Source organism: Hemitrygon akajei, chromosome 9, assembly GCF_048418815.1.
Source record: "Hemitrygon akajei chromosome 9, sHemAka1.3, whole genome shotgun sequence".
Taxonomy (NCBI): Eukaryota; Metazoa; Chordata; class Chondrichthyes; order Myliobatiformes; family Dasyatidae; genus Hemitrygon; species Hemitrygon akajei.
Window position 1 is genome coordinate 148,375,835 of NC_133132.1, and position 27,270 is coordinate 148,403,104.

The following is a 27,270-nucleotide window of genomic DNA, read 5'->3' on the forward strand; positions in this document are numbered from 1 at the left end:
GCATTGTGGATAGCACAACTCTTTACAGTGGTCAGGGGTTCGTAGGGAGTTTGTCGGTTCTCCTTGTGATTGTGTGGATTTCATCTGGGTGTTCCAGTTTCCGCCCACTTTCCACAGATGTTCAGCTTAGGTTTAGGATAAGGAAGTTGTACGCTTGCTCATGTTGACACCCGACACTTGTGGACTAGCACCAGCACCTCCTCAGACTGTTTGCTTGTTGACACAAACAACGCATTTCACTGTATGTTTCGATGTTTCGATGTACATGTGACAAAGCAACACAGCCCTATACCAGGACCTCCACTAGAACTTCCACCAGCCCTATAGCAGAAACTCCACTAGAACTTCCACCAGCCCTATAGCAGAAACTCCACTAGAACTTCCACCAGCCCTGTAGCAGAAACTCCACTAGAACTTCCACCAGCCCTATAGCAGAACCTCCACTAGAACTTCCACCAGCTCTAGAGCAGAAACTCTACTAGAACTTCCACCAGCCCTATAGCAGAAACTCCACTAGAACTTCCACCAGCCCTATAGCAGAAACTCCACTAGAACTTCCACCAGCCCTATAGCAGAAACTCCACTAGAACTTCCACCAGCTCTAGAGCAGAAACTCCGCTAGAATTTCCACCAGCTCTAGAGCAGAAACTCCACTAGAACTTCCACCAGCTCTATAGCAGAAACTCCACTAGAACTTCCACCAGCCCTATAGCAGAAACTCCACTAGAACTTCCACCAGCTCTAGAGCAGAAACTCCACTAGAACTTCCACCAGCCCTATAGCAGAACCTCCACTAGAACTTCCACCAGCCCTATAGCAGAAACTCCACTAGAACTTCCACCAGCCCTATAGCAGAAACTCCACTAGAACTTCCACCAGCCCTATACCAGAAACTCCACTAGAACTTCCACCAGCCCTATAGCAGAACCTCCACTAGAACTTCCACCAGCCCTGTAGCAGAAACTCCACTAGAACTTCCACCAGCCCTATACCAGAAACTCCACTAGAACTTCCACCAGCCCTATAGCAGAACCTCCACTAGAACTTCCACCAGCCCTGTAGCAGAAACTCCACTAGAACTTCCACCAGCCCTATACCAGAAACTCCACTAGAACTTCCACCAGCCCTATAGCAGAAACTCCACTAGAACTTCCACCAGCCCTATACCAGAAACTCCACTAGAACTTCCACCAGCCCTATAGCAGAACCTCCACTAGAACTTCCACCAGCCCTGTAGCAGAAACTCCACTAGAACTTCCACCAGCCCTATAGCAGAACCTCCACTAGAACTTCCACCAGCCCTGTAGCAGAAACTCCACTAGAACTTCCACCAGCCCTATAGCAGAAACTCCACTAGAACTTCCACCAGCCCTGTAGCAGAAACTCCACTAGAACTTCCACCAGCTCTAGAGCAGAAACTCCACTAGAACTTCCACCAGCCCTGTACCAGAAACTCCACTAGAACTTCCACCAGCCCTGTAGCAGAAACTCCACTAAAACTTCCACCAGCCCTATAGCAGAAACTCCGCTAGAACTTCCACCAGCTCTAGAGCAGAAACTCCACTAGAACTTCCACCAGCCCTATAGCAGAAACTCCACTAGAACTTCCACCAGCCATATACCAGAACCTCCACTAGAACTTCCACCAGCTCTAGAGCAGAAACTCCACTAGAACTTCCACCAGCCCTATAGCAGAAACTCCACTAGAACTTCCACCAGCCCTATAGAAGAAACTCCACTAGAACTTCCACCAGCTCTAGAGCAGAAACTCCACTAAAACTTCCACCAGCTCTAGAGCAGAAACTCTACTAGAACTTCCACCAGCCCTATAGCAGAAACTCCACTAGAACTTCTACCAGCCCTATAGCAGAATCTCCACTAGAACTTCCACCAGCTCTAGAGCAGAAACTCCACTAAAACTTCCACCAGCTCTAGAGCAGAAACTCCACTAAAACTTCCACCAGCTCTAGAGCAGAAACTCTACTAGAACTTCCACCAGCCCTATAGCAGAACTTCTCTTCGTCATTGGCCAGCTGGGGTGTCATCAGAGGGAGTATATCATACCAGACAATATCTAGTGGCAGTCCACTGTGGCAGCTCCATTGTGATTCTGTGACTAGCCAAAGAGTGGCTACTGCCCTACGAACTCTAATAGAGCTGATCAGTAACATTCTGAAGCAATACTTTGGCTGCCTGGACGATTCTGGAGATGTGCTGGCATACCCAGCTGAATGAGCCCAAACTGCCCCAAATAACCTATATATCTTCGAATTGTGGGAAGAAATTGAACCAGCAGGATGAAATCCATGTGGCCAGGGGTAGAACGTGCAATCTCCTTACAGGGAGTGGCGGGAATTGAACCCGTGTCACTGTTGCTGTAAAGTGTTATGCTGATCGTTACGCTGCTGTGTCACCCCTTGCATCTTACCCAGTGTTGTCCTCTGAGTTATCTGTCATGTCAATGCCCATGCTTTGGGTGAAGAATATGAAACCACATGACAATGTGACTTAGTCACCACTAGCTCCTCTCCATTCCCTACCAGGTTTCCGAGAGGTGAAAGGCGCAAGGGTACAAGTGCGGTACGAGTCGGAGTGGGAGTGTGGGGAGAGCATTTGGATATTGGAAATGAACAAAACACATTTCCTCCATCTGTGTTTTGTAAGATCAGGGTTAAGGGGGAAGTGGAATGTAATAAAAAGGATTAGTTCGAGAACCCATTCGGAGTGGCCAACCAGTGCTGGCCTTGGCGGTGATGTCTGCACCTGTGAGTGAATACATATAAGTGTTCTGTTTAGAGGCACCTGGCTGACTGTGATGCTGCTCCGTGATTCTCAGGGTCATTCTAGGTCAGTCCGTAATTTATGGACCGCAGGGAACAGGCTGTATCATCCACCAGCCATCAATCAACATAATATCACTCCTGAATATAATATGTGCAGCTGAATTCTGAATTTCAAATGATGAATACTTGCAGCAGATTTTTCCCTGACCTGGGGCTTTCTATATTTGATAATCTGCACGCGCACAGTCCGATTGAAATGATCTCCTGGCAATGCGGACACAACGCATTGACCTGGGTCCTGGTAATACCAGTGACCCTATGGATCTAAAATTAAAACAGGGCAATGCTGGTCAGATGGCATCTGTAGAGAGAGGGACAGAAAGAAAGTTGATGTTCAAATCAATGATCTTTCAACAGCACACATCCTATTAATATTTATTGCTTTTTCTTTCCTTGATGGCAATAGTGATGAATATCTCAATTTTCAACTTCATAAAGCATATTAGTGTCTAGACCAAAACACATCTGTCCTATTGTTATTTTCAAACCCATCTAGACTGGTAATGATAATAATTATGGTTGCAGGTCCTTGTACAGTAGGTGGAAGTTGGGACCTGTTTTCTATCCCATAGGCTCAAGGTTTCAAGGTACATTTAATATCAGAGTATGTATACAGCATACAATGTGAAATTCATCATCATCCCAGAAGTCCACTAAACATAGCAATCCTATAGAATGATAGAAACATCGAAGTCCCCTTCCCCTCCCTTTGCACAAGTAGCAGCAATAGAATCGATCGCTCTCCATTCCCATCCACGCCAGCAGAGGCAACGATCACCTCTCCCACCATGCGAGCAGCAGCAGAAGTACCAAAGAGTCTATTGATCCAGAGTCCATTGAACTACCATTCCCAAACCAGCATTTCGTTATCTCAGGCAGGCCCTCTCTCTCTCTCTCTCTCTCTCTCTCTTTCTCTCCAGCGAGGGAGAGGGAGGTCGTTCCTGCAACAACGAGAGTGAAGATCAGCAACTCACTGTTCCGATGTTACAGTCTTCCTAGTCACTTTTCCAAGCCCCACAACTCAAGGTCCAACAGGCTCCTTCGACAAATCTGTCCTGGGAAATGTCACGCCTTAGATCTCAGTTATTTAGTAATTCAGAATGCTGCGGAGAGCAAGTCATTGTGTACGTTTAAAGTGGTGGTTGATAGGTTCTTTATTAGTAAGGGTGCCAAAGGTTCTGGGGGGAAGGCAGGAGAATGGGGTTGAGAATGATAAAGTCCATCATGGATAAAGGCCTCCCCATCATCAAGCACATCTATATAAAAACAGCGTCCATCATCAGGGAACCCCACCACAAAAGACATGCTCTCTTCTCACTGCTGACATCAACAAGAAGATAAAGGAGCCTCAGAACTCACACCACCATGTTCAGGAACAGTTAGCCCCCTCTATCACCAGGCTCTCAAATCAAAGAGGATAATTTCACTCTGCTTCACTTGCCTCATCATTGAAATGTTCCCACAAACAATGGACTCGTACTCAAAGTTTTGAAAGGTTTCAAAGGTATGTTTAATGTCAGAGAAATGTATACAATATACATCCTGAAATGCTTTATCTTAGCAAGCATCCACGAAAACAGAGGAGTGCCCCAAAGAATGAATGACAGTTAAATGTTACAACCCCTAAGTCCTCCCCAACTTCCCTCCCTCCCACATGTAAGGGCAGCAAGCAACATTCCCCCTCCCCCCCACCGGTTAAAAAAAGCATTGGCACCTGCCACCAAGCAAAAGCAACAGCAATGACACAGACTTGCCACAGGTTCTCTCTCTCCCTAAAAAGGGAGAAAGAGATGTCTCCGTTTCACAAGAACTCTTCCTCTCATGTTCTCAATATTTATTGCTGATTTATTTATTGTAATTATTTTTCTTTTTGTATTTGCAGTTTGTTGTCCTTTGCAAACCGGTTGAAAACCAAGCTGGTGCAGTCTTTCATTGATTGTGTTATGGCTATTACGTTATAGATTTATTGAGTATGTCCATAAGAAAATGTTATTTACACTTGTATATGGTGACATATATGTACTTTGATAATACATTTACCTTGAACTTTGAAATCAGCTACATTCAAATTGTGGAGCAGTCTCAATGGGCCAAATAGCGTAATTCTGTTCCTCTATCTTATGGTCTTATGGTATATTTTGTAAGTTAACCATTAATGGACATAGAGCTAAGCCAAAGTAGTATTGTTGTAAAGGTCATGTGTCTGACCTTTAACACCTTGTTATTGGCTCTGCTCCAAATCAGCATCCATTTATTCACCTGCGAGTCAACTGGGGTGATATACTGTATCTGGTACTCCTGATGTGGCCATTTATACAATGGGGAGACCCGCCGCAGACTGGGAGAACATTTCACTGAACACTGGCACTCAGTCCTCCAGCAGTGGCGGGATCTCCCTGTAGCCACACACTTCAATTCCACAGACCACTCCCACTCCGACATGTCTGTCCATGGCCTCCTCTACTGTCAAGATGAGGCCACACACAGGTTGATGGAGCAATACCTTATCTCCCGCCTAGGTAGCCTCCTACCTGCCGGCATGAACATTCAACTCACAGACCTCCATTGATACCCCTGCCTCCCCATTACCCCATCCCTATCTGTAATTTTAGTCTGGTTCTCTTTCTCTCTCTTTTTCCCCCCTCACTATAATCTCCCCCCAGCCCTACCTTTCTTTCTCTTTTATTTCCCATAATTCTCCACCTTCCCCCTAGCCCATTTCCCTTCAGCCTATCACTTCCCAGCTCTCTACTTCATCCCTCCTCCCTCTTCTTATCCCCCCTCGACCATCCCAGGTTACTTCACTCCTGATGAAGGGTTTCGGCCCGAAACGTCGTCACTACCTCCCCCCATAGATGCTGTCTGGCCTGCTGAGTTCTGCCAGCATTTTGTGTTTTTATTTATTTGCAGCATCTGCAGATTCACTCGTGGATCCATTTATTGCCCTCTTCCCATCAAGTGACAGTTGATAATTTATGGCTGTTTGTTCTCAATCAGCAATGAGCTAGAATCACTCCAGGCAGGCACCAACTCCAACATTCACAAACCTATATTCAACCAAAGAACATCTCACAAATAACTTCTTATTTGGAAATGATCTCCAGTCTAGCAGATTACCTGACATATCATTGTGTCTTCTTTAAAACATCGATCAAGCCCAGCATGTCAAGCTCACAAAATGCAGAATAGAACTTCTTCAGAAAATGGCAGCCTCCATCCCCAAGCACGCGGCAAGAACAAAGACAGTTAGTCTGTCTGCTTCCACTGCCCTTGATTCATTTGAATTCACTGATTTGTAGACTGTCGTTCTTTCTGGCCAACGGTATATTTAAGTAAGCTCACATAGAACTTGGTAATTACGTTATTAGAACTGTCCTCAATTAAATTACAATGAATAGACTTCAGAAGATAAACTGCAATAAACTTCTTCTGAGGTAACTGTTGACAAAAAGTTGAAGTAAAATAGAATATTGGACAGAAAATTGGACAGATAGTTCTTAGGATTTCACTTGTAAAGTAAGTTTGCTCAATTAGTTCTTACCCTTCAACAATGAATCCACAGACACAAGAGACACCAGCAGTTCAAACTCCATTGTTTAATAAAATGTCTTCACAGACTGCATCTGGAACTTCCAACAAAATTCTGTTACAACCCAAAAACTGGCTTGTCACAGGATAAATTAAATTGGAGGATTGGTAAATTTGATTCTTATTGCCTCGTATACTGAGGTACAGTGAAAATATTTGTTTGCTTGCTATCCGTACAGATCATTTCATGACATCAGTACATTGAGCTAGTGCAAAGGGAAATCAATATCAGAGTGCAGATTAGAGCATTAAAATGACAGAGAAAGTGTAGTGCAGGTAGATAATGTGGTTCAAGGCATAATGAGGTAGATTGTGAGGTTGAGCGTCCATCTTATCATACTGGATGACTATAGTCTTATACAGCAGAATAGAAGCTATCCTTGCCACTGGTGGTACATGCTTTTGTACCCTCTGCCCAAGGGGGAGGGGGGTGAAGAACTGATTCTATGATCTACAGACTCACTTTCAAGAAGTCTTTACAACTTATGTTTTCAGTATTATTAGAAACATAGAGTAGAAAGCCTACAGCACAATACAGGCCCTTCTGTCCACAAAGCTGTGCAGAACATGTTCTTTCCTGAGAAATTACCTAGGTTTGCCCATAGCCCTCTACTTTACTAAGTTCCATGTACCTATCCAGGAGTCTCTTAAAAGACCCTATCTTATCTGCCTCCACCACTGTCGCCAGCAGCCCATTCCACGCACTCACCACTCTCTGCTTGAAACACTTACCTAACTTAAAACGATTGCTCTCTCATGCTAGCCATTTCAGCCCTGGGAAAAAAGCCTCTGAATATCCACATTATCAATGCCTCTCATCATTTTATACACCTCTATCAGGTCACTTCTCGTCCTCTATCGCTCAAAGGAAAAAAGGCCGAGTTCACTCAACCTATTCTCATAAGGCATGCTCCCCAATCCAGGCAACATCCTTGTAAATCTCCTCTGCACCCTTTCTATGGCTTCCACATCCTCCCTATAGTGAGGTGACCAGAACTGAGCACAGTACTCCAAGAGGGGTCTGACCAGTGTCCTATATAGCTGTAACATTACCTCTCAGCTTCTAAACTCAATCACACAATTGATGAAGGCGAATGCACCGTATGCTTTCTTAACCACAGAGTCAACCTGTGCAACAGCCTTGAGTGTCCTATGGACTCGGACCCCAATTTCCCTCTGATCCTCCGCACTGCCAAGAGTCTTACCATTAATAATATATTCTGCCATCATAGTTGACCTACCAAAATGAACCACTTCACACTTAGATAAGTTGCACTCCAACTGCCACTTCTCAGCTCATTTTTGCATCCTATCAATGTCCCGCTGTAACTTCTGAAAGCCCTCCACACTATCCACAACACCCCCAACAACAAACTTAATAACCCATTCCTCCACTTCCTCATCCAGGTCATTTATAAAAATCACAAAGAGCAGGGGTCACAGAACAGATCCCTGAGGCACACCACTGGTGACCGACCTCCATGCAGAATATGACCCATCTACAGCCACACTTTGCCTTCTGTGGGCAAGCCAGTTCTGGATCCACAAAGCAATGTCCCCTTGGATCCCATGTCTCCTTACTTTCCCAATAAGCCTTGCATGGACTCAGCAAGGACTCAGCCCAGCTCCTTCTTGGAAGATAGTCTGGAAGTCTAGAACACATGGACCTTGGCAAATAGCCAATTGGATAAAAAATTGGCTTGGTGGTAGGAGTCACAGGGTCATATTGAAAGAGTGTAATTCAGGCTGGATAGGCTGGAATATTTTCTATGGAAAATGGGGTATCTTGTCAAATGCCTTGCTGAAATCCATATACACTACTTCTACTGTTCTTCCTTCATCGATCTGTTTAGTCACATCCTCAAAAAATTCAATCAGGCTCGTAAGACATGACCAGTCCTTAACAAAGCCATGCTGACTACTCCTAATTATATTATGCCTCTGCCCATCAGAATCTTCTCCATCAACTTACCAACCACTGAAATAAGACTCACTAGCATATAATTTCCTGGTCTATCTTTACTCCCTTTCTTGAACAATGAAAGAACATCCGCAACCCTCTTATCCTCTGGAACCTCTCCCATCCCCAGTGATGATGCAAAGATCATTGCCAGAGGCTCAGCAATCTCCTCCCTCACCTCCCACAGTAGCCTGTGTTACATCTCATCCGGTCCCTGTGACTTATCCAACTTGATATTTTCCAAAAGCTCCTGCACATCCTCTTTCTTAATATCTACATACTCAAGCTTTTCAGTCCACTGTAAGTCATCCCTACAACCGCTAAGATCCTTTTTCGTAGTGAATACTGAAGCAAAGTATTCACTAAGTACCTCTGCTATCTCCTTTGGTTCCATATACACTTTTCCACTGTCACACTTAATTGGTCCTATTCTCCCACATCTTATCCTCTTGCTCTTCACATACTTGTAGAATGCCTTGGGGTTTTCCTTAATCCTGTCCGCCAAGGCCTTCTCATGGCCCCTTCTGGCTCTCCCACTTTCTTCCTTTGCACCTTCCTGCTAACGTTATAATCTTCTAGCTCTCTATAATTACCTAGCTTTTTGACTAGATTTACAACAGCCTTTGTACACCACAGTTCCTGTACCCTACCATCCTTTCCCTGTCTCATTGGAACGACCCTATGTAGAACTCCACTCAAATATCCCCTGAACATTTGCCACATTTCTTCTGTACATTTCCCTGAGAACATCTGTTTCCAATTTGTGCTTCCAGGTTCCTGCCTAATAGCCTCATATTTCCCCTTACTCCAATTAAATGCTTTCCTAACTTGTCTGTTCCTATCCCTCTTCAATGCTATGGTAAAGGAGATAGAATTGTGATCACTATCTCCAAAATGCTCTCCCACTGAGAGATCTGACACCTGACCAGGTTCATTTGCCAATACCAGATCAAGTACAGCCTCTCCTCTTGTAGGCTTATCTACATATTGTATTAAGAAACCTTATCACCAGTGCCTCAGGGTGCTGTGTCTGAAGCCTAGCAACAGCGGAGCTGATGACGCCGACGCAATGGTAGCGTGTGACATCATCAGCTCCGCTGTTGCTAGGCTTCAGACACAGCACCCTGAGGCACTGGTGATAATTACAGGGGACTTCAACCATGTGACTTTGGACAAGACACTACCTGCTTTCTCCCAGTACGTGGATTGCTACACCAGGGGTAATAGGACTATTGACCTACTGTATGCAAACGTAGAGGAGGCATATAGTGCATCCCCACTGCCTTCATTGGGGAAAGCTGATCACAACCTGGTTTTGTTACAGCCCAGATATAAATCAATTGTGATGAGGCATCCCACTACCACACGCTCTTTTAGGAAGTGGACTCCTGAAGCTGAACAGGCCCTGAGAGACTGCTTCGGTACTACTAACTGGGATGTACTGCAAGGGGGGCACTGTGGGGGCGTTGAGGAGGTCACTGAATGCACAACGGACTATATTAACTTTTGTGTGGATGCAGTTGTCCCTGTTAGAACTGTTCGCTGCTATCCCAATAATAAGCCCTGGATCACTAGTCACATCAAAGGCCTCCTAAACCAGAAGAAGAGGGCCTTTAAAGATGGTGATCGGTTGGAGCTTAAAAGAGTTCAGAAGGAACTCAGAGTACAGATAAGGGGGGCAAAGGAGCAGTATAGGAGGAAGCTAGAACAAAAGCTGCAGAAAAAAAGCATGAAGGAGGTGTGGGATGGGATGAAGATCATCACCGGATGCGGTGCAAAGCGGGGGGCGAACATAAGTGGAGATGTGGAGAAAGCGAACCAGCTGAACAACTTCTTCAACAGGTTCGACAGCTCAATCTCATCCTCACCGCAGAAATCCACACCAGGCTTACTTCCCTCACAGGAAAATAGCCACTCACAGGAGACCTTGCCCACGCCCAGGATTACGGCTGCACAGGTGGAAGGTCAACTGAGGAAGATCTGTACCAGCAAGGCGGCTGGACCGGATGGAGTTTCCCCACGATTACTGAGGGCCTGTGCGACTGAGCTGGGAGAACCACTGCAGCGCATCTTCAACATGAGCCTGGAGCAGAGAAGAGTACCCAGACAGTGGAAAACATCCTGTATTGTCTCGGTACCGAAGAAACCACAACCCAAGGAGTTGAATGACTTCAGACCTGTTGCTTTGACGTCGCACGTGATGAAGACCATGGAGCGGCTGATAATACAGAATCTGAGGCCACAAACCAGGCACGCCCAGGATCCTCTTCAGTTTGCGTATAAGGAGAAGGTGGGAGTGGAGGATGCTATCACGTATTTGCTGCACAAATCACTCTCTCACCTAGATGGGGTCAATTGTGCTGTGAGGATTACATTCCTTGACTTCTCTAGTGCCTCTAACACCATCCAGCCCAAGATCTTAAGGCACAAACTAACGGAGATGGGAGTAGACTCTCACATGGTGGATTGGATAGTGGACTACTTGACAGATAGACCTCAGTATGTGCGGTTGGGAGACTGTAGGTCTGACACGGTGGTCAGCAGCACAGGAGCGCCGCAGGGAACCGTACTCTCTCCGGTCCTGTTCACCCTGTACACATCAGACTTCCAATATAACTCGGAGTCCTGCCATGTGCAGAAGTTCGCTGATGACACGGCCATAGTGGGGTGTGGCAGGAATGGACAGGAGGAGGAGTATAGGAAACTGATACAGGACTTTGTGATATGGTGCAACTCAAACTACCTGCGTCTCAATATCACCAAGACCAAGGAGATGGTGGTGGACTTTAGGAGATCTAGGCCTCATATGGAGCCAGTGATCATTAATGGAGAATGTGTGGAGCAGGTTAAGACCTACGAGTATCTGGGAGTACAGTTAGACGAGAAGCTAGACTGGACTGCCAACACAGATGCCTTGTGCAGGAAGGCACAGAGTCGACTGTACTTCCTTAGAAGGTTGGCGTCATTCAATGTCTGTAGTGAGATGCTGAAGATGTTCTATAGGTCAGTTGTGGAGAGCGCCCTCTTCTTTGTGGTGGCGTGTTGGGGAGGAAGCATTAAGAAGAGGGACGCCTCACGTCTTAATAAGCTGGTAAGGAAGGCGGGCTCTGTCGTGGGCAAAGTACTGGAGAGTTTAACAGGCGCTGAGTAGGCTACGGTCAATTATGGATAACTCTGAACATCCTCTACATAGCACCATCCAGAGACAGAGAAGCAGTTTCAGCGACAGGTTACTATCGATGCAATGCTCCTCAGACAGGATGAAGAGGTCAATACTCCCCAATGCCATTAGGCTTTACAATTCTACCGCCAGGACTTAAGAACTTTTTAAAAGCTATTATTAATGCTTTTTGAGATAGTGATTTAGATGTATATCATATTTTTTACTGAGTTAAGTATTGTATGTAATTAGTTTTGCTACAACAAGTGTATGGGACATTGGAAAAAAAGTTGAATTTCCCCATGGGGATGAATAAAGTATCTATCTATCTATCTATCTATCTTGAACACACCTAACAAACTCCACCCCATCTAAACCCCTTGCTCTAGGGACATGCCAATCGATATCTGGAAAATTAAAATCTCCCACCACGACAACCTTGTTATTATTACACGTTTCCAGAATCTGTCTTCCTATCTGCTCCTCGATTTCCCTGTACTATTGGGTGGTCTATGAAAAACACCCAGTAGAGTTATTGACCCTTTCCTGTTCCTAACTTCCACCCACAGAGACTCCGTAGACAATCCCTCCATATCTTCCACCTTTTCTATAGCTGTGACACTATCTCTGATCAACAGTGCCATGCCTCCCATCTCTTTTGCCTCCCTCCCTATCCTTTCTGAAACATCTAAAGCCCGGCACTCGAAGTAACCATTCTTGCCCCTGAGCCATCCAAGTCTCTCTATGGCCACAACATCATATCTCCAAGTACTGATCCACACTCTAAGCTCATCCGCTTTGTTCATAGTACTCTTTGTATTAAAATAGACACATCTCAAACCATCAGTCTGAACGCGTCCCTTCTCTATCACCTGCCTATCCTCCCTCTTGCACTGTCTCCAAGTTTTCTCTATTTGTGAGCCAACCGCCTCTTCCCCAGTCTCTTCAGTTTGGTTCCCACCCCCCCCCCCCCCACCCAGCAATTCTAGTTTAAACTCTCCTCAATAGCCTTAGCAAACCTCCCCGCCAGGATATTGGTCCCCCGGGATGCAAGTGCAACCCGTCCTTTTTGTACAGGTCACGCCTGACCCAGGAGAGGTCCCAATGATCCAGAAATCTGAATCCCTGCGCCCTGCCCCAATCCCTCAGCCACGCATTTATCCTCCACCTCACTGTCCTATACTTACTGTCCTGTGGCATAGGAAGTAATCCCAAGATGACTACCTTTGTGGTCCTGCTTCTCAATTTCCTTCCTAACTCCCTGTAGTCTGTTTTCAGGACCTCCTCCCTTTTCCTACTTATGTCATTGGTACCAATATGTGCCACGACCTCTGGCTGTTCTCACTTCAGGATATCATGGACATCTGACACCGAGCACAGAAAACCAGCCTCACACTCATACTTCCTGTCTGTATGCTACTCAGGCAACCTACCTCGCTTCGACCTGTTAATGCCGTCGCTTCATTGAGCTAAAGCCTTCCCACTCTGTCTCCCTCTACTCTCTCACCCGCTCTATAAGAATGTCTCCTTTTAAACTCTTCTCGCTCTCTCACCAGCTGGCATCCACGCACTTGCGCAGTCGTGCCCTGCTCAAACCGCTGAGGAAACCCAAATAATTCTTATTTACATAGTTTGTCTTCTTTTTCATATCAGTGTTTGTCAGTCCTTGTCTGTTTTTCATAAAATTCTGGTATATTTGTCCTGTAAATATTTGAAAAAAGATTGAATCTCAGGGTAGTATACGGTATATATATGTAACCCTCAGGCTCACCCAGCTCGTGTTCATCAAGGGGAAACAGCCTTCAGCCCCACAAAACTGGGTAATCATGCTTGTGTGGATGCTGTGTAACCCCCAGTTACAAACCCACAATGCCAAATATCAGACAGTACACTATAAGCAATTAAATGATAGACTTTATGAATCTTAACTTGAATATAGGGTTACTAATGAAAATAAACAAAACAAAAAAAGGGCCCAAAGTCAAAGTCCCCGTTGGAGCTCATTCAGTAGTCATGCTTTCACCATCGATCTCCTCTGAATGTCCCAGTCCACTCCGTCCGGTGGTCTACCAGCTCCCTCCACATGCATCCTCCCTCTTCATCTCTCCTTGACAAAAGACCGCAAAAAACCCGGCTCCCAGACACACAAGAAAGAACAACATTTTTCCCATTGGCTAGCCACTGAATTTGAAATTCCCGTTATCTCTAGTCATAACCCAAACGTTGCTGCTACAGAGAAACCATTACCTTAACAGTGGAACATTACATAGAAGCCGTTACATTACCCTTAGCAGTGAAACTTTACAGCATGTTACATATACAAACTTTGATAATAGGTTTACTTTGAACTTTGAGAAGAAGAATGTTCCGGGTTGATGGGGTCTTTGATTCCATTGGCTGCTTTACTGAGGCAGTGAGAAGTGTAAACAGACTCTATGGAGCTTGGCTGCGTCCACAACTCTCAGTGGGTTTTTGCAGTCACAGGCAGAGCAATTGCCCCACCAGTGCAGCTGGATAGGGTGCATTCTATACAGTCATACCTGATACATTTCTATACATGATATAATCCTCACGGTAGTGATGGCCTTAAAGAGACAATTATTGTTTACAACTAATGCTGCATACACTGTATATCACTTTTGTCATTCTAGAAAAGGTTCCACTAGAGAAGTGATTTATTATGTAATACAATTCTTATCCATTAATACTGTTGTAAAGCCAATTTATCGCATGCTTGATTAACTGCATATTACAATTGTAATGGCATATGACAATATTTGAAGTTGCCATTAAGGAAAGATAGATGAACAATATCACCCATAGTATATTAATTAGATCCTTATATAGCTAAACCAGATTGGAATCCTGAGTAATATCAGGAATAATTACAGGACTTCCCTTTGAGTCATATTGGGCTCTAAGTGAAGACAATCCAAGTTAGTCTCTGTTCCCATTTCTTTCCTCCTACCCTGTGTCTGCCCTGATATCAAAGCAGACATGGTAAGCTGGATCATACTCAAGTCAGCCTTTGTGCTCCGTGTAAGATGCTGGCAGTTGCACTTATCTTTTGCTGCCTTCATCACCTTGTTGCCGTGTCTGTTCCACCAGAAAACGCAGGCTGCAGGCAGATAGAACAAACTCCAGGCCCCACACATCCTAACTATGGCCTTGCACCAGCTTGTGCCTCCTCCCCCATTCCTAACCATCTCCGATGCTGTGTGACAACTATTAGCAGATAAAATACATTGATATATTTTTTTACACTTTTGCAATGAAAGATACTTTAACCTAATTAATGCTTTGAATAAACCTAGATATTAATTGAACTGTCAAAAATTAAACGACTGCTTCACTTAACTTTTCCGTGAAGATCTACAAACTTAGATACGTACAATGCAACAGCTAAGTGACCTGACTGACTGCATATCTGCCCCAACACCTTACACTGAGCCTGTAGCTTACGAGGCAGACATGGAATTAAAGAACTGCTGATGCTGCTGCATCTGTACGGAACCGCCCATAGATCTCTAGCGAGGTTTAATCCAGCATTTCAGCAGGGGCCAAAACATTTCAAAGTGGATCAAGACAACATTTGGTTCCTTCTGTACATCTAATTGCAAATCTAAGAAAGTACATAAGCCTTTTTAATTCCCTATTTAATCTGCCAGCCACCTTCAGCCATTCACGCACACAAGTACTCCCAGGTCTCTCAGTTCTTTAGAATTGAAATCTTTTCTGTTTAATTGTCAATCATCTTCCTACTAAAATATATTACTTCATATTTTATCAAGCATATGTTTGCCCATTCCACCTGTCTATTTATATCCTTTTGAAGTGTATCACAAGCTTCCTTTTCTTACCAGTCTTCAAAGTTTTGTGCCATCTGCAAATTTTGAAACGGTCTTTGCACTGAAGATCAAGCCATTAATATAGATCAAGGCAGCAGCCTCCTCCAGAGAATGGCTCTGCAAGCCTTATTGAAGCAGAGAAATTATTCCCATGCAAACTTCCCTGAAATTGTCCACATTTAGCTCTTTAATTTCCTTGGTCACACCAGTAAGTGATAAATAAAAAGAGCAGAACTATTCAGCTTATTTTTAGGATTTATCTGTCATGTTCCACTATAATGTCAGAATAGAATCTGCTAAAGGCAAAGCTTCATACTTAAAACTACATTTGCTGCTGTAGAATTGCACTCAGTGGCGACTTTATGATGTACCTCCAGTACCTAACAAAATGGCCGCTGAGTGTATGTTCATGATTTTCTGCTGCTGTTGTGCATTCAGAGATGCTCTTCTGCACACCGCTGTTGTAATGCATGGCTCTTTGATTTACTGTTGCCTCCTGACAGCTCGGATCACTTCTCCCTTCATTAGCCGTGCATTCTTGCCCACATGACTGCAGTTCACTACATGCTTTCTGTTCTTTTTTCACACCATTCTCTGTAAACTAGAGATTGCTGTGCATGAAAATCCCAGATCAGCATTTTCTGAAATACTCAAACCAACCTGTCTAGTACCAATCATTTAACCGTCAGAGTCACTTAGATCAAATTTCTTCCCCATACTGATGTTTGATGTGAACAACTGAACCTCTTAACCATGTCTGTCTACCTTTCTCAATCAGCTGCTGTCATATTATTGCATTCCCAAGCAGGTGTACCTAATAAAGTGGCCACTGAAGTGACCAAAGATATTAATTCCAACTCCCATTCCCATTCCGACGTGTCAATCCATGGCTTCCTCTTGTGTCCGGGTGGAGGAACAACACATTATATTCTGTCTGAGTACACTCCATCTTGATGGTATGAATATCAATTTCTCCTTCCGGTGAACGAATTCCCCCCCTTCCATTGTTCTTCTCTCCTGCCTATTACTTCCCCCTGTGTTCCCTCCTCCTTCCCATTATCCTATTGTCTACACCTGTTAGATCTTTTCTTCTCCAGCCCTTGACCTTTCCCACCCACCTGGCTTCGCCTATCACCTTCCAGCTAGCCTCATTCCCCTCCCCCAACCTCTTTATTCTATCATCTTTCTGCTTCCTTCACTGTCCCAAAGAAATGGGGGTGGGGGGAGGCTTCAACGCTCAATGGAATAGCTTGGCACAGAAAGAAAACTTATTTGGATTTGGATGGGTTGTGGGGCAAGTTGAGAGGTAACGGGTGGGATGTAGGCATCAAATGGATCAGTGAAGTGGAGTCAAACTTTTGCTCTGCATCTGTACATCAAAATCTGCAATTATTTCCAATAAAATCCATTTCCTGATGATATCTTTTGATCTTACTTTAAAGCCTGAAAATTCACATAATGTACTATTTGCAGTTTTCAACTAAAAGTTCCAACATGTTTCTATATCCTTGCAATATCTGCAGTAACTACAGATGTGGATTTAAACACTCACCATCCTTAAGTTAGAGATGCTGGGGAGGATTTAAACTAATTTGGCAGAGGGAAGCAAACCAGAGTGATAGGGTTGAGGATGGGGTAGTTGGTATACAACTGGGTGCTGTGTATAATGAGACTGTCAGGAATAACAGGCAGATGATAAGGCAAAATTGTGGTCAGTGGGATGAGTTACAGTGTATCACAAGGACAAAATCGAAAAGGGTGATGGATACTGGGCTGAACGTGTTATAATTGTATATTGAATTATATTATAGCATATTGAATAAGGTATATGATTTGGTAGCACAGTTAGAGATTTGTAGGTATGGCATTGTGGACATCACTAAGTAATGATTGAGATTAGGGAGCTTAAGGTAAAGGAAGCCTTAGGAGACAGTAATCATAATATGATCGACTTTACCCTGCAATTTGAGAGGGAGAAGCTAAAGTCAGAGGTATCAGTGTTACAGTGGAGTAAAGGTAATTATAGAGGCATGAGAAAGGAGCTGGCTAGGGTTGATTGGAAGCACACACCAGCAGGGGTGAAGGCAGAACAGCAATGGCTGGAGTTTCTGGGAGAAATTCATAAGGCATAGGGTAGATACATCCCCAAGAAGAAGTATCCTAAAGGAAGAATGATGTAAGTGTGACTGACAAGGGAAGTCAAAGCCAACGTAAAAGCAAAAGTGAGGGTGTATAAGAGCAAAATTAGTGGTGAGTTAGAGAACTGAAAAGCTTTTAAAAACTAACAGCAGGCAACTGAAAGGCCATAAGGAGGGAAAGGATGAAATATGAAGGTAAGAATAAAAAAGAAGTGAGCATAGATATCGGAAAATGATGCTGGAGAGATAGTAATGGGGGACAAGGGAATGGCAGATGAACTAAATAAGAATTTTGTATCCATCTTGACGATGGAATACATTAGAAGTATGCTGGTTGTTTGAGAGTGTCAGGGGGCAGAAATGAGTTCAATTGTTATCACTAAGGAGAAGGTGCTTGGGAAGCTGAAAAGCTTAAAGGTAGATAAGTCTCTAGGGCCAGGTGGACTACACCCAAGAATTCTGAAAGTGGTAGCTGAAGAGATTGTGGAGGCATTAGTAATGACGTTTCAAAAATCTATAGATTCTGGCATGGTTCTGGACGACTGGAAATTTGCAAATGTCATTTCAAGAAGAGAAAGGGGCAGAAGAAAGGAAATTATGGGCCAGTTAGCCTAACCTAAGTGGTTGGGAAGATGTTGGAGTCGATTATTATGGATGAGATCTCAGCGTACTGGAGGCAGATGATGAAATAGGCCAAGGTCAGCAAGGTTTCCTTAAGGGAAAACCTTGTCTGAGAAATCTTTTGGAATTATTTGAGGAAATAACAAGCAGGTTAGACAAAGAAGAATCTTTGTCATCCACAACATCTCGTGGATGTTGTGTACTTGGATTTTCAGAAGGCTTTTGACAAGTTGCTGCACATGAGGCTGCTTAACAAGGTAAGATCCTGCGGTGTTACAGGAAAGAAACTAAAATGGATAAGGGATTGGCTGATTGACAGGAGACGAAGAGTGGGTATGAAAGGAATCTCTTCTGGTTGGCTGCCTGTGACTAGCCGAAGGTCTCGACCGGAAACGTCGACTATACCTTTTCTCCGTAAATGCTGCCTGACCTGCTGAGTTCCTCCAGCATTTTGTGTGTGTTGCTTGGATTTCCAGCATAGTGGTATTCCACAGGGATCAACATTGGGACCACTTTTTTTATGTTATATGTCAATGATTTGGAAGATTGAGTAGATGGCTTTGTGGCCAACTTTGCAGCTGATACAAAGGTAGGGGCAGATAGCGTTGAGAAAGCAGGGAAGCTGCAGAAGGACGAGACAGATTAGAATAATGGGCAAAGAAGTGACAGATGGAAGAATGTTGGGAAGTATATGGGCATGCACTTTGGTAGATGAAAGAAAAGCATAGACTATTTTATAAATATGCAGAAAATTCAAAAATATGAGGTGCAAAAAGCCTTGGGAATCCTCATGCAGGGTTCCCTAAAGGCTAACTTGCAGGTTGAATTGGTGTTGAAGAAGACAAATGCAATGTTAGCATTTGTTTCGAGAGGACTAGAATATAAAAGCAAGGATGTAATGCTGAGGTACTGGTGATGCCACACTTGGAACATTGTGAGTAGTTTAGGCCTTTTATCTAAGAAAGGATGTGCTGACCTTGGAGAGAGTTCAGAGGAGGTTCATGAGAATGATTCCAGGAATGAAAGGGTTAATGTATGAGGATCATTTGATGGCTCTGTGCCTGTACTCACTGGAATTTAGAAGAATGGGGAGATTCACTGAAACCTATCAAATGATGAAAGACCATGATAGAGTGCATATGAAGAGGAGAGGATGAATCCTATAATGGGGGAATCTCGGACGGAAGGTCACAGACTTGGATCAGAGATGAGGAGGGTGGTGAATCTGTGGAATTCACTGCCATAGGCACTGGGTACATTTAAGGTGGAGGTTGATAGGTGCTTGATTAGTCAGAGCATGAAAGCTGAAAGGAGAAGACAGGAGGTTGGGGTTGAAAGGGAAATGGATCAGTCATGATGAAATGGCAAAGCAGCCTTGTTAGGTTGAATAGTCTAATTCTGCTGAATTAGAGTCTCAGCCTGAAATTTCAACTGTTTATTCATTTTCATAGATGCTGCCTGACCTACTGAGTTCCTCCAGCAAAAACAAGAGAGAATCTGCAGAAGCTGGAAATCCGAGCAACGCACACAAAATGTGGAGAAACTCAGAGAGGTCAGGAAGCATCTACGGAAAAGAGAATGGTCAACATTTCGGGCTGAAACCCTTTGGCAAGACTGGAGAAAAAAGCTGAGGAGTAGATTTAAAAGGTGGGGGGAGGGGAAAGAGAACACGAGCTGATAGGTGAAACGAGAAGGGGCTGTGTTGAAGTAAATAGCTGGGACGTTGATTGTTGAAAGGGGTAGAAGAGTATGAAAGAAAGAAAAGGGGGAAGGAGCACTGGAGAGAGGCGATACGTTCCTCCAGCATTTTGTGGGTGTTACTTTTGATTTCCAGCATCTACAGAATTTCTCATTTTTATAATTCTGCTTTTATGGCCTTAATAGAATATAGACGGAGTGAGTAGGTAAAGGAAGCATACACATTGCGAATATGTATGCCTTGATAGTGACTGGTGATCTTGTTGTGGTCCACAGATGAGCTTGGCAGGACCTGAACAGGTTAAAAGTACCAGCAATAACTACTGCTGATTACAAGAAGCACAACTTCATTAACTGCCCCTGATTACACTGATGAGATAAAGATTGCATGCAGTCTTGTGACTGAGCAATTTTCCTTCAGAGAAGTTTAAGGTCAATATTATTTAAGTGTGTTTCCTTCCCCCCAGTCCCAAGGAAGAATCTGTGCATACCGTTGTGTCATGCACAAAACGCCGGAGGAATTCAGCAGGTCAGGCAGCATATCATTTGTTGTACTGCAGGAATACAAATTTAATGTCACATTGTCATTTCAGCTTCCTTCCTCATTTTCTAGTATGATATTAAAAACTAAGCAATTCACATTTTTGCAGATAAATTAAAAGCAATGAAGATATTAGTCAATTTTTTACGGTACCATTACTAATGGTTGAGAGTTACGTATCTGGATAGGGCATAAAACTGTAATTAATTTTTTTCACCCTAAACAAGCAGGATTAATATCTATGAAATCACCTTAAGTACTTGTTCACATTACGTTCTCATATGCTAACAATTCTACTTTTCTACTTTCTAAAAGGCCACGGAACTAAAGGAGTATTCGAGCTTCTCGCTGGATGGCGGAGAACAAAAGAGGATTTGCCATTCAAGGAAAGAATAGCTGCTGCCTATTCAGATGTGATGGTGTCCTACACAATGACAAGCTCGCTCTACATCATCACGTTTGGGATGGGTGCAAGCCCGTTCACAAACGTTGAATCTGTTAAAATCTTCTGTCAGAACATGTGCGTCACTGTTCTCGTGAACTATTTCTATGTCTTCTCCTTTTATGGCTCGTGCTTGGTATTTGCTGGACAACTGGAACAGAATCGCTACCACAGTATATTTTGCTGCCGAATTCCTTCACCAGAGTACCTGGCCTCCAGGCCTGTCTGGTTTAAAACGATGATGAATGATGGATTTCAGCAGCCCAGCTCTCATGAATGTGATCCGTACCAGAAACATTTCATTCAGCGTTTTTTGAGGGAGCATTATACTGAATGGATCATTAATACCTATGTCAAGCCTTTTGTTGTGTTATTGTACCTGATTTATGTGTCGTTTTCCTTTATGGGATGTTTACAAATCAGTAATGGATCAAATCTTCTTAATGTGCTTGCAAGTGACTCACAAAGTGTTTCTTTTACAATAACCCAGCAAAAATACTTCAGCAACTACAGTCCAGTCATAGGATTTTATATCTATGAGCCAATAGAGTACTGGAACATAACAATACAGGAGGATCTGCGTGTGATCAGCGGGGGGTTCATCAGAATTTCGTGGATTGAACACTACTTACAATACTTAAAAAAACTCAACGTCACAGTACTAACCAAAAGCGATTTCATCAATATTCTGGCCAATTCATTTCTGAAGCAACCAGAATTTCAAAACTATATGGATGACATAATTTTCTCAAAGACATCAGAGGAAGTAGATATTATTGCTTCCCGGATGTACATGGTGGCTAGGACGGCAGAGAATATTCACGATGAAATGATTGATTTGCTGGAAACATTGAGGAAACACTCCCTCATTTCTCGAATAAAATACATAGTGTTCAACCCGACATTTGTTTTCATGGATCGATATAGTTCTTCAATCACTTCGCCAGTCCTGAACTCCAGTGTTAGTGTCCTGGTCATCCTGCTGCTAACTATTTTCCTGGTTATCAATGCACTGGGTAACGTTTGGGTGATACTTAGTGTGACCTCAATGGAATTTGGTGTGGTTGGACTGATGACACTATGGAAGGTAGATATGGACAGCGTATCAATCTTGTGCCTTATCTACTCTTTGAACTATGCTATAGATCACTGTGCACCTCTGCTCTTTACATTTGTATTAGAAAAAGAACGCACCAGGACTGAATGTATCAAAAACTCTTTGGAATGGAATGGAGCAGCCATCTTGCAGAGTAATATTTGTTTTCTTTTAGGGTTATTGCCCCTGTTTTTTGTGCCTTCAAATTTGACCTTCACACTGTTCAAATGCTTACTCCTCACAGTCACCTGCACACTGCTACATTGCTTTGTAATATTACCTGTTTTTTTAACATTTTTTCCTCCATCTAAGAAAAGACACAAGAAAAGGAAGCGTGCAGAAAGGAAAGAGGAGATCGAATCTGTGGAGGTACGAGATAACTCAGGAATGGTTGATCATGTCACCACAGTCTGAGCACCTGAACAAAATATCACTGGAAAAAATATGTATCAGACAGAGCCACACAGCAGGTGATTTGACTCCCTGCTAAGGCCTGAGCTTACTTCAATCCCAAGAGCTTGTGCTGGCCAATAGGTCAGAACAAAGGAAGCATGGGAAATCTGCAAAGTTTTATCATTAAACAGACAATCAGGAAAAGATTTCAAAAGAACAGATCTCTTCCACCTAACACTAAAGGTGCATTAAAAGTGAAATACAAATAATTGGTAAATTATCAATTATAATTTGAAGGTTTAAGTACAAACAGCCACGTGCTATATCTTTTCACCTTCAGTATTTGATGCTTTGAACTGGAATGGAAAAACATTGGACAGATTGAGAAGTGTTGCACAGGAAAGATACTCTCTTTGCATGAATGTCACACAAAAGGACTATCAATGAAGAATTTCATTAATGGGGAAAAAGCTAGTTATAAGAGAACATTCACAATGCAAAGCCTTATGCACTAATGTTTTCCATGAAGGTGTCAGGAAGACTAGCTTTGTCTTCCACAGCATTAAAATTTAATGTGAATTTTGGATAATTACTGCTGATTACAGTAGACAACACATCTCACTTTCTTCCCTCTTGTAGCTAAGGCAAATGGCAGTGAAGATTGTGAGTCTACTTGATAAACATGAGGTCTGTGTGAGAGGAAATTAGCCATTATTTTACTACAGATTTTTAAAAACTACACACCATATATTTTTGATCATGCATTCATTATCTTTCAGCAAAGGTACTATTAGTCTCATTAAGTTCACACACCTTGTTGCAAAAATAACGTCCACTAACTAATTTTCAAAATGGTTAGCTTATTATTTAATGAACCTTGCAAAATATGATGCACTCGAATGGAAAATAATTACCTTAACAGTCATTAATGTACATGCCATTTATTAAAAAGATCTAAAATAAATAGTTAAGAATTGCTAAGAAAGGTGGTAGAACTCTGAAATTAAATCCAAAACTGTTGTCAACACTCAACAACCAGCAGATCAAATAAAGCATGTGTAAAACACAGATAAATTAATATTTCAGATACAGAAGCTTCATCAACTTCATTGTTAACTTATTCTGTCTCCATTGACAAATGTTCTACGCCAGAAATTTTAACAGGGGAATTTTCTGGTTTTGGGACAGAATCAATAGTTCTGTTGTTAAGGTATATTCTCTCTCCTGCTGTTTTTTCCTGCCTTTCATCACAATAGTTGCAATAGGAAATGCAAGTATGATGACAGCATTATCTCGCAATAGATTTTATTATTTCAACAGCAAAAGAATTGAAAATTATGTTATTCAGGACACTTAAGTAATGAGAATTGTCTTAGTTTCACAAACTATTTACAATACCATTTATTTAAAAACATTTAAATTATTATTCATATGATATGAATAGTAGACCTTTGTTTTTTTTTTCATTACTTGGCTCATGTGAAGCCGACTTATATCCTTCATGGAAATTCAATGCCTCTGGTCACAATTTGAATAACTGCTCTCTGTTCCCTAGTTGCATTTGCCAGGCGTTTCTTTCCCTATTCCACTGTGTGAAATTATTTCAGTAAAGGTTTTTCTCAAAAGGAGAGTAAGTAATTTCAAACTCATTACTCTGTTCTTTATTTTATCACAAATTAGGCAGTTGTTCTGCTAAATTATTCAGTATGTTCCGATTGCTGAAAGTTACTCTTCAAAAATCGAATAGATTGTTTCTTCCCGAGATCATCTAAAATCTCTTGAAACTTTTTACTTTGAAACTCTGCTGTCTGAAGTCATAGTGCAGAAATTCTTCTGACCAGTCACAAATAACATTTTCCCATGATCTCTCCCTTTTATCTCCTTCTTGACTTTGATACAGTTCACCATACCATTCTCCTCCATTGCTTCTCAATAGTCTGCCCGCCATCCATGACTAACCAGACAGCAAAAGCAAAGCCTGCATCATTACAATGCAAGATGTATAAATAATCCTTATTCTACACAAGCTCACCATTGCATTCCCATATCCAAATGTGGAATCAGTTTCCACGTGTTAACAAGTCATCTTTCCCAACACATCCACTGTCTCTATGATGTTGGCTAACAATAGTATGGAATAAGAGGCAGTTTCCTGCTATTAAATGCCAACTTTGTCACAAATTCCACAGTCCTGCAGACAGAGATTATTTTTCATCTTATCCTGTGGAGGTAAGGGGAATCTGTCAGTGAGTGTTGTGTAGTCTGTTTCGGTAATGTGCGAAAGCTGCATGTGGTAGTTGTGGGGCTTGCAGAGCTCGAAGTGTGCCAGACTGTTAAAGATATTTTTCTTAAAAGGTTTTTTTTCCTCTTTAAAAGAGGTGGAGGTATTGAGCAGTGTTAAAGGCCTGTAGAGCAGATTAATCTCTAGCTTGTAGATACGACATTTGTAGATGCATTAACTGACCTTGAGGCTATGAATGAGATCACTGATTATCTTGAAGAGTTCGGACTTGACCTTCACAGCAAGCTGCTCACACTACTGTTTCGCTATGTATCGACAGGCTTCCCAGTTGCATATTCTCTGCCAGGACCACAATGTAACAAGAAAAATTCCTGATTCTCGAGTTAGAGCTCAGAAAATTGCAAAGGGTGCTAGGAAGGAGCTCAAGAATGAAATTAGGAGAGCTAGAAGGGGCCATGAGAAGCCCTTGGTGAGCAGGATTAAGGAAAACCCCAAGGCAATCTACAAGCACGTGTGGAGCAAGAGGATGAACCGTATGAGAATAGGACCAATCAGGAGCAATAGTTGAAACATGTGCATGGAGCCGGAGCAGGTAGTGGAAGAACTTAATGGATACTTCGCTTCAGTACTCACCAGTGAAAAGGACCTTGGCAACAGTGGGGATGACTTTCAGTGGACTGAAACACTTGAGTGTATAGACATTAAGAAAAAAGATGAGCTGGAGCTTTTGAAAGGTAATAAGTTAGTTAAGTTGCCAGGACCGTACAAGATATACCCCAGACTATTGTGGAAATTGAGGGAGGAGATTGCTGAGCCTCTGGCGATGATCTTTGCATCATCAATAGGGACGCGAGAAGGACTAGAGGACTAGAAAGTTGCAAACATTGTTCCCTTGCTCAAGAAAGAGAGTAGAGACAACCCAGGAAATTATAGACTAAAGAATCTTACTTCAGTGGTGGACAAGTTGTTGGAGAAGATCCTGAGAGGCAGGATTTATGAGCATTTGGAGAAACATAACCTGTTTAGGGATAGTCAGCATGGCTTCGTCAAGGGCAGGTCATGCCTTATTAACCTGATTGAATTCTTTGAGGATGTAACAAAGGTAGAGCAGTGGAGGTAGTGTATATGGATTTCAGTAAGGCATTTTATTCAGAAAGTAATGAGGCATGGGATCCAAGGAGACCTTGCATTGTGGAACCAGAATTGGCTTGCCCACAGAAAGCATGGAGGTCGGTGACCAGTGGTGTGCCACAGGGATCTGTTCTGGGACCCCTCCTCTTTGTGATTTTTATAAATGACCTGGATGAAGAAGTAGAAGGGTGGGTTAGTAAGTTTGCTGATGACCCAAAGGTTGGGAGTGTTGTGGATAGTCTGGAGGTTTGTCAGAGGTTACAGTGGGATATCGATAGGATGCAGAACTGGGCTGAGAAGTGGCAGATGGTGTTCAACCCAAATAAGTGTGAAGTTGTTCATTTTGGTAGGTCAAATTTGAAGACAGCATATAATATTAATGGTGAGACTCTTGGCAGTGTGGAGGATCAGCGAGATCTTGGGGTCCATGTCCATAGGACACTGAAAACTGCTGTGCAGGTTGACCCTGTTGTTAAGAAGATATATGGTGTGTTAGCCTTCATCAACCATGGGATTGAGTTCAAGAGTCGTGGGACAATGTTACAGCTGTATAAGACCTTAGTTAGACCCCACTTGGAGTACTCTGATCAGTTCTGTTCAACTCACTACAGGAAGGATGAGGATACTATAGAGAGAGTGCAGAGGAGACTTACAAGGATGTTGCCTGGATTGGAGAGCGTGCCTTATGAGAAGAGGTTGAGTGAACTCAGCCTTTTCTCCTTGGAGCGACGGAGGATGAGAGGTGACCTGATAGAGGTGTATAAGAAGATGAGAGGCACCAATCGTGTGAATAACCAGAGGCTTTTCCCCAAGGCTGAAATAGCTAACACAAGAGGGCATAGTTTTAGGGTGCTTGGACGTAGGGACAAGGGGGATGTTGGAGGTAAATTTTTCACACAGAGAGTAGGTGGGTGCATGGAATGCACTGCCAGCAACAGTGGTAGAGGCAGATACATGGAGCTTCGAAAAATAGAGGGCTATGCGGTAAGGAAATTCTAGGCAGTTTCTAGAGTAGGTTACATGGCCAGTACAACATTGTGGGCCAAAGGGCTTGTAATGTGCTTTAGATTTCTATGTTTCTACATAAGTTACAGGAGCAGACTGCTCTCTCCTATATTATGCTGTTTTTCAACGTTTTCCAGATTACACTTGTTTCCTGCATGATTACTAGCACCTGACTAAGCCATGATCTTTTTACTTTCAAGAAATGCCATCTAACCTTATGTTAATGCAGGCTAATTGTAACTGTTAGTTTATTGGGATTTGTTTATAACTGTCACACATACCAATATACAGTGAAAAGCTTGACTTGCATACAGTTAACCAGACTGTTCTCCTCAATTGCTTCTCAATAGCCCTGCCTTCCATTCTTGACTAACCAGGTGGCAAAGGCAACTCCTCAATACCTGCATTATTGCTTTGGGAGCTTCCTAAGAATGTATGGATCAAACCTTTGCACAGTGCATTGAGGTAGAGCAAGGTAACAATTAAAATGTAGAACAAAGTGTAACAGTTATAGAGATCGTGCAGTGCAGGTAAGCAATCAAATGCAAGATTCTAATTAAACAA

At 42.9% G+C, this 27,270-nt stretch overlaps 1 protein-coding gene across 1 annotated transcript in view; it reads left to right on the plus strand.

Annotated features, from left to right (window-relative positions):
* Positions 1 to 22,414, plus strand: part of ptchd4 (patched domain containing 4) — a 98,295-nt gene extending 75,881 nt beyond the window's left edge. The window contains exon 3 of the mRNA XM_073055460.1: positions 20,713 to 22,414. Coding sequence (XP_072911561.1) covers positions 20,713 to 22,349 — 1,637 coding nt within the window. The 3' untranslated portion in view covers positions 22,350 to 22,414. The remainder of the gene's footprint in view (positions 1 to 20,712) is intronic.
* Positions 22,415 to 27,270: the final 4,856 nt, after the last annotated feature.